We start from the raw sequence: 9,073 nt of genomic DNA, 5'->3' as shown, positions 1-9,073 counted from the left end.
ATTCACTGTTGGTGGGAATGCAGAATGGTACAGCTACTATGGAGCACTGTTTTGGCAGTTCCTAAGAAAGTTGAATAGAGACTTGCCATGTGACACAGCAATACAATTACTATGTATATACTCAGAAGAACCAAGAGCAGAGACATGAACAGACATCTGAAATCGATGTTCATATCATTATTATTCATGACTGACAAAAGTTGGAAACAACTTAGGTGTCCATCAACTGATGAATGGATAAATAAATTGTGCTGTGTATATACAATGGAATATTATGCAGCAGTAAGAAGAAATGAAGTTATGAAGCATACGGCAACATTGATGAACCTGGAGGACATTATGTTGAGTGAAGCAAGCCAGACACAAAAGGACAAATACTATATGATTGTTCTATTATGAAAAAAATACATTGTGTATACTCATGGAGTTAATAATTAGAATACAGGTCACCAGAAAATAGAAGGAGTGTAGGAATAAAAAGGTAATTGTTAATCTGTGAAGAATTGGTAAAAAATTGTTGTTTGTAAATCTCTGGAAGTGAATAGATATGATAGAGAATATCATGGTGTTTGTAACTAGCAATAACATTGTACGAGTATGGCAGTGGTTGAAAGGGAGTCTAAAGTCATGAATAGTAATACAAGGAAAGATAAAAATTGTAACACGGGACTCTCTAAGATATTAAAACCTCATGTAAAACACAAATATGGGTGTTATTATATATATGACTCTTTTTATAAAATATAAATGCAAATATACTAGAGAGAAGGAGAAAGAATAGCAGCTCTATTTAGAGGTGAGGCATGGAGAAATTGAGAGATGATGAGATTTGTTTGCTTTTGTTTATTATTATCATTGGAATAATGAAAGTGCTCAGGGAATGATTGGGGTGATGAATGCACAAATGTGTTTACACCAAATACCACTGATTGTTCTCTGTGGGTGGATTTGTGTTTTATTAATATATATCAATAAAATTGGAAAAATAATTGAAAAAATAAACTTGATTTGGATTTTAAAAGTTCATCTTATATGTAATATATTATTTTGAAATTTTTGATCCAAATCATCACATATCTCCTGAAATTCTGCCATATAAACAGTTTTTCTTCTACCAGTTGCTTCTAAATCTACTTGGAAATTGATTTCATTATTATTAATTAATGAAAAATCCATGATAATGGATTTCATCTAGTTGTATATAAAGGAAGCAAGCTTTGGGCCATTAATAAAATGATAAAACCTTTACTCATCTCAGCAAAGATTTTTATTTTTTTCTTTTATTTCCTTTAATATAATAAAAAAGATACCCTAATATAATAAAAGAAATTGCACAAACATTGTTGCTGAATTCAATACATCTGCTATGTTGATGAAATAGTTGATAATCCCCAAACTGAATGGTGAAACTCCACTGTGTACTCATTGTGATGCCTTCTCAAAAATGTCCATTTATCATCTGGTGCATACTTCTAGGAAGAGCTTGCTTATGTTGTGTCAGTCAATGCAGAATTCTTGGAATTGTGGATTTTCCAAGTGTCTTTTTTAACAGTAGTCAAGGTGTACAGTAAATATTTAATAAATTTTTTAAATAAAAATGAAAATTCAGCTGTGATAAAATTGTATAAACACATAATCATTAAGATAAAGAAGCATTATATGCACAAACACTTGGAAGAAAATACATCTAAAGAATAGCAACAGTTATGAATGATTTCCATTTTTCTCTTTGAATTTCATTGTTTAATAATTTCTGTGTAATGAACCATATTCATTGCTATCATACAGTTATACTTTTATATATAAAATTATTTCATTGTGAAAAATATGTTATTATAACCCTAGTCTTTAATGATCTGGCCTTCAGTCACAGATTAATTAAGCATATCTAGAAATATCTACTCTTTTACGCAGTCATAAATTGGAACATCACAAAGGAATACCAACAATGCTTTTTAACATTGTGTAGCTTCTAAGGGGAAGGCAAATTTCTGTTACAAACCAGACACAGATGCAACTGTTTTTGAACTCATTCTTGGCATCATGTCAAGCAGTTTTCCTTGGAAATTAGTCCCAGAGATGACCACATGTTGCATTATCTGCAATCCTCAATATAAGTGGTGCCTTGACATTATCAGGGTGAAAAATGGAAGAGGCAGCTCTGATCATGTCCACAGTACCTCCTGGTATGCTCACACTAGGCAACTTACCAGTGAACTTTCTATTTGACCAGAACCTGAACAAAATTTTTTGATGATTTATTTTATTTCAAAAGAAAAATCATGTGCTAAAAATTAAACATAACTTATCACATAGGAACAAATACTATATAACAGAAATTTCAGGCTCCTTCAATGGTTTAGATATTTTTGATAAGAGAAAAATTTGTGGTTGGAATTTTTCTAGACAGATAAAACTGGAAGAAGTTTTTCAATAACTTTGACTCATGGTAAGTAATAATCTCAAAGTTAGAGAACTTCAGATTTTCTAAAACAATGGGTAATTATTAGAGGCTTTGCATATATATATATATGCATAATATGTAGGCCTTACCTAGATAATGCTAGAATTTATAGATTCAGAAATATAGAATTGATGGAATCAGAGACATCAATAATGTACATACATATAAAGTGTAATTGTTGGAAGACATTTGATTAAATAATCTTTTGAGATATATCTGATAATAGTAATATGTGCTCTCTAATATCAATACACAAAAGGTTTTAATTTCTTATCTGTCATTTGTACTAAATCATACTGGGGAGAAAAGAACACTAAATGTATAAAAATTGTTTTTGTTTATTAGATATCTAGCCTTTTTTTCATTTGCTAAGATTAAATGTAAGTAGGAAAATAATGTTATACATTTAATCTCTAAACACAATCAAAATTGGTAAAATTGCCTGACCGAAGCTACATAATGGTTGTGACTCTGGGTAAGGAATTAAATTTTTGTGTTAATTTTTCTCATCTAAAAATGTGTATAATAATAATAACATATATGTTATAATGTTTTCACCTGTATAAATGTGCTAAAGAAGGGAAGTATTTATAAGTGTCATATTCATTCTAAGTATGCAATATATATGAACATATAAATCTATGAGTCTTACATAATTTCTGAAATGTTGATTTTTACCTCATTTATATTTGGCAGAAAACTAAGTTTTTCTTAAGACCTATTTTGCAAATTACTATTTTTTATGATTTTTCCAGAATCATTAGGCTGAATTTTTAAAAAAGTCATCTATACTATTGAAAAAAATCTTTTAGAAGTCATTTATCCCAAATATCACCTTTGATTTCTCAACAGTTTATTACACTTGATTGCTACCATGGATAGAAGGAATAACACAAATGTGCCTTACTTCATCCTTTTTGGCTTGACAGACTCTGAAGTGCTCCAGCAGTTCCTTTTTATTTTATTTCTCCTGATATACCTTATTACCCTGCTAGGAAATGCAGGAATGATACTTATAATTCGCCTGGACCTCCAGCTTCACACCCCCATGTACTTTTTTCTCAGTCACCTGTCTTTCCTTGACCTCAGTTACTCAACGGTCATCATACCTAAAACCTTAGAGAACTTACTGACTTCCAACAAGAATATTTCATTCATGGGCTGCTTCACACAGATGTGGTTTTTTGTTCTCTTCTCTGTTACTGAATTTTTCCTTCTCTCATCAATGGCCTATGACCGCTATGTAGCTATCTGCAACCCTCTTCACTACCCAGTTGTTATGTCCACGAGACTCTGCCACACCCTCATCTCTGGTTCCTACATGATTAGTTTTACTGAATCATCAGTCATCCTTCTTTTCATGAACAGTTTCCATTTCTGTGGCTCCAATGTAATCTATCACTTTTACTTTGACTTAACTCCAATTTTAACCCTGTCCTGTACTGACACTCATGACCTTGAACTAATGATAATGATTTGTGCTGGTTTCAACGTATTGATGACTCTTAGCACAATCTCTTTTTCCTATATATCTATTTTATCTACTATCCTGAAAATTAATTCCTCTTCAGGAAAGCACAAAGCCTTTTCTACTTGTGCATCCCATATCCTGGGAGTCACACTCTATTATGTCACTACGACTTTTACTTATGTGAAACCAAAGAAGTCCTACTCCTTGGGCAGAGATCAAGTGGCCTCTGTGCTTTACACTATGGTGATCCCCATGCTGAATCCTCTCATTTATAGTCTTAGGAACAAAGAGGTGAAAAATGCTCTCATTAGAGTCATCCAGAAGAGGGAAGATTCCAAGCAATAGAAGTGGTGGTAATGCTGAATATTTAAGTGCATCTTTTTTTTTTCTTTTATCTTTTAGCATTTACTTAATTTCTTCCTATATAAAGTAGCATCCTTTAATTACTTTGCATTTCTGTTGTATCGTCTATTTGTACCATGCATTCTTTGAAACATATCCAAGAAAGTGTTTTCACAAAACTTCATAATAAATGGAAGCCGTGGAATATGTGTTAATACAGTGATTTAAATATATGTGATTTTAAGGACTATTAATTTGAGATAAAATACATGTTATTTTTCAAAATGTGTTCTAGAAATTCTCATGTATATCCAACTTCAGAGAATTTTATGATGGAGAGCTCTTTCAGAAATTATTCAATTAATTCTCTAGTGAATTAAATTAGCATAGTTGTAAAGAGTACATTTTTGGACTAGGATTTAGCTTTTCTACCTGTCAGCTCTTTAGCTGTATGTTCTTTAGTAATTTACTGAAAGTTGAAATCTAGTTTCCTCAACTAATCCAGATGAAAATTCTACATCCATAGAGTTATTTTTAAGAAGAAATTATATGACAAATGCAATTAATGTAGTAAACTAATATATTTTGACCATAATCATCCAAATGTTTATATTCTTACAAAATGTTGAATACAAAATAGCTTTGTTATAACAGTTTTTGCTAGTGGTTTATGAATATTTTCATCAAATCTGATTAATAAAGAAACAAACAGTTAATAAAGGAAAAAAAGTACTTCAAATTTGATCTTAGAGCAAAGTGAAATATATTGATAAAATTATATTATAGAAAAAGTGAATGAGAATGTTGATGAAAATTTGGAAATTATTTTGAATTGCTAAATAAAAACAAAATATTTTAGTCATTTTTGAGAGCTTTGGTCATGGTGTTCTAGGCAAATCTTATATAGAAAATGTACAAAAATATTTCCATTATTCAAAATAAAAACCCTGTACATTTTAAGCATTAGTTAATATTTTCTTTAAAATTACCTCTACATAATCTGGAATTGCAGTTTTAATATTCCTGCCATTCAATGTATATTTAAGAAAGAATGTTTTCTTCATGTTCCTATATTTATTACTTTGATTTATACTTAAGTAATGGTTGTTAGATATATTTGTTTTCTTCAAGCAATTTGCATTCTTTTCATCTATATTTAATTGTAAAATTATATTTGTTCATTTTCTTTAATGATTTTTGAAATATTAAACTTCAAAACCTCTTATAGGAGTAAAAAATTAATGAATTCTTATAAGTTCATCATGTTTTTGTTAACTTATTCATTTATAAAATGTCATACATCCTGAATTTCTAAAAAAATGTTTAAATTATCATATATATTATCCATGTAAATTGTTTAATTAGGATTTATTTTTATTCTGTACTCTATGTAATCTCAAATCTATATGTATGATGATTTCTCTTTGTTTTTTTTATACTTAACTGTCTTTGATAAACATATATTTTTATTCTCCCATCTTGTACATGCATTGTGTCTTTTCTTAGATTAATAGGCCTTAAATATTTTCAGGTCTCCTCATGAACTGTGCTGGCTTTTCGTTCATTTATGTACATTTCTATAATTTAGACAAGGTATCCTTTTGGTTTTTGTTGGCAATGATGGTCAAGAGTTTCTCTAATTTTACGGATAGTAGTAAGTTCAAGTATTGCTTATGCTTTAATGAAATTCAGACTATTCTCTTTTCTTATAATCCAGAAAGCATTTATGATGTTATTTAATAAATGTTATATACATTTTGGACAATGTGACAACACTAGATTACTTATATTGTCTCTCTACTTTTCTTTTTCATATCAGTGCATATCATAATGTTTTTAAGATGTGGTCTAAAGTATTTTTAAACAAAATCCTTTTAGTCATGGTGGTATGTCAAAATTATATGTATTTTAAAACTTGCACTATTAAAAAAATGATAAAGTAAATAAAAGTGGAATGAACATGACAAAATATGGAGAATAGGTTTTTATGGAAATGATTGATGTTACATAATAATGTTAAAAAATGATTTTTTTTTAGAGGTACCGGGGATTGACCCGGGACCTCATATAGGGGAAAAAGTTGCCCAACCCCTGTGCTACACTGCTTCCCCAAAATGGATTTTATTTACTGAGTAGCAGTCAATATTCAAAGGTCTTAAGGCAAAAAATTAACATAGATTATGTTCACAAGATAACTCTCAGATAGATAGTTGAAATTTCTAAAATTTGATCTCAGGTAATGAGAAGCCATATCCTTGTTGTTCAGGGAAAGCCTTAAGGGTCATCCTGGAATTTTATTTATGTCACACATCTACATCATTAGCATATTATATTATTCTCTGTGCAGAATACATTTGGAGTATGACAATTTCTCAAATCCTCCTCTGCTACCACTCTAGGCAAAAGAATCATCATCTCAGTTCTTATATTATTGCTATGGTCTTCTAGATTATATTTCAATCCCGTCTTTTCCCCCTTGAGTCTCATTTCAATGTAGGGACCAGTGATACTGTTAAAATATAGGTTATAGCTTGTCAATTCACTTCACGATAACTATAAGTCTTGCCATAAAATTAAGAGCCAAAATCAAAATTTTTCCAAGAGCCTACATTTCCCACCTGATCTTGCTCCAACTCCTTACATCAATTAAATCATCACATTTATCACTAAGTCTATCACAGTCATTTTGGAACCACCACAGGGACTTTCTCACCCTTGTCTATCAGCATCAGGCATATACACATTATTTCTGATGATTATCCTTTTCTTCTTCATTAAATATATATGGAATTGCACATTTCTTCTAAATTATCAAATTTAACAAATAAAAGCTTTTATGCCATTTTCTTATCCTTTTAATATTTGTGGGTGACTATAGTGATTTCCTTTCCTGTATCCCCTATATTTGTAATATTTGTTTTCTCACTTTTTAGATGTATGCCCTAGGGAAACTTTCTTGCATATTTAATTTATCATAGTCTACCTAAAATAATATAGCACATAAATTATAATTTAGAACTGTAAAGTAGTAGAAATTCAATTCTTCTTTCCCTTTTTGTTGTTTTTGACATAAATTATATATTTCTGTATTGTTTAAACCCAACAATTCATTTATCACTTTTGCTTTAGACAGTTCTTTTAAAAGCAATTAACATTTTAAAAATCAAATATTTAATATATTAACCTTTATTTTCATTTTCAGTGTCAGTTGTGTCTATGTTTCTTGTACCTCTGTTTTCATTATTCTGCCTAGATAATTTTGAAAATGCAATTCCACTGGCAAAATTTATTTTTCTGGATGTGTACATGGTAATTTTCTTAAAAAGTTTCTATTTTGTTTTCATTTTGGAAAGCTGTTTACTGAATGAGTTATCTTTCATTATTTTAAATATATCTTTCCATTGTCTTCTGGCTTGGAATGTAACAGAAGGCAAGTATCTCATAATATTTAAATTTTTACTGCTGTATGTGACATGTACTTACTAGTGACTGCCTTTGCAATTGAACTCTTATATTTATTTTTTTGCAATAGTGAGTCTTAGGAATCTAGTTGTGTTTTATGGCTGTTTGATTTGTTTTTTTCTCTTTATCCTTTCTGAGGGTTCACTACATTTGTGACCCAATGATTTCATATCTTTCCTTATTTTTGAAAAATTATTGCCATTATCTCCTTAAATATTTCTTCTGCTCCATTCCCTCTATATTCTTGTTGTAGAGCTCTAACTACAAATATATTAATTTTTAAAATATTATCCCACAGGTCTTGGAAAATTGTTTTCCTAGTCTAGTTTTTGTTTGTTTTTTAACATTCTTGCAGTTTGATTATTACAATTAGCTTCTCTTCATATCCATTCATTCTTTTCTCATATGTACTGACTCTACTGATGAAGCTGCTGAAGGAATACTTTGTTTTTGATACTATATTTGTGTGCTTTAAAATTTTATTTCTATCATTTCATTGGTCCCTAACTTACAGTTTACTGTCTCATGAAATTTCTCGTGTGCGTATGCATGTGGTTTATTCCTTCCACTAGATCTTTTAAATACTTAATTGTCAATGTCCTTTAACCAAAACTATTCGGAACATCTGTAGTTCAAAAAATTGGCTTTAATTTTCAAAGGAGGAAGAACACATACCGTGAAGAATTTTATTTCAATAAATCTGCAATCAACAGCACTTTAACACGAGTAATACCTTGAATGGAAATTCATTCCCCCTTTTTTTTTTTCTTCAAAATACCCCTTACCACTACCATACAGATATGGCCATACTGTAGGCTTTCTCCACTAAAATTGCACAATTCTGAACATGACCTTATTGTTCAGGCCTCAGGAAGGGGAGTGATATTCAGTTTCTGAGGTCTCCTGAGAATAGCCTACCATTACTCACTTCTCCAAGGGGGTGCCACCACTCTTATATTTGTTCTCTGTCTACACTTTGAGGACTTGAAATCCACAAATGTTGATGACTTTGACTGGAGGGGCTTGACTAAAAGCAAAAACAAGGAGTGGAAGGAAGGGAGGAAGGAAGGGAGGGAGGGAAGATGGAAGGCAGGAAGGAAGGAAGGAAGGTAGGGACAGAGGGAGGGAGGAAGGAAGGAAGGAAAGAAGGAAGGAAGGAGAAAGAAAGAGAGAGAAAGAAAGAGAGAGAAAGAGTGAGGAGAGGAAGGGAAAAAAGAAAGAAAAGCCTCAGCACGGGCAAATTAATAGGCCTGCTTTTATTTCATCTTGATGTGGGCTATGGGTGGAAGGCTCTTTGTCTCTTCAGAAATAACTAAGCTGTTTGACTTGTGTCT

General features: G+C 30.8%; 1 protein-coding gene across 1 annotated transcript; it reads left to right on the top strand.

Moving 5' to 3' along the window:
• Positions 1–3,338: 3,338 nt before the first annotated feature.
• Positions 3,339–4,280, top strand: LOC131280326 (olfactory receptor 8H1-like). The gene has a single exon (XM_058306439.1). It carries the CDS (start codon positions 3,339–3,341, stop codon positions 4,278–4,280), a length of 942 nt encoding a protein of 313 aa, XP_058162422.1.
• Positions 4,281–9,073: the final 4,793 nt, after the last annotated feature.

Source organism: Dasypus novemcinctus, chromosome 10, assembly GCF_030445035.2.
Source record: "Dasypus novemcinctus isolate mDasNov1 chromosome 10, mDasNov1.1.hap2, whole genome shotgun sequence".
In the NCBI taxonomy this organism is placed as follows: domain Eukaryota; kingdom Metazoa; phylum Chordata; class Mammalia; order Cingulata; family Dasypodidae; genus Dasypus; species Dasypus novemcinctus.
Note: the sequence above shows the minus strand (reverse complement) of the source record. Positions and strands in the feature narration are given on the sequence as shown.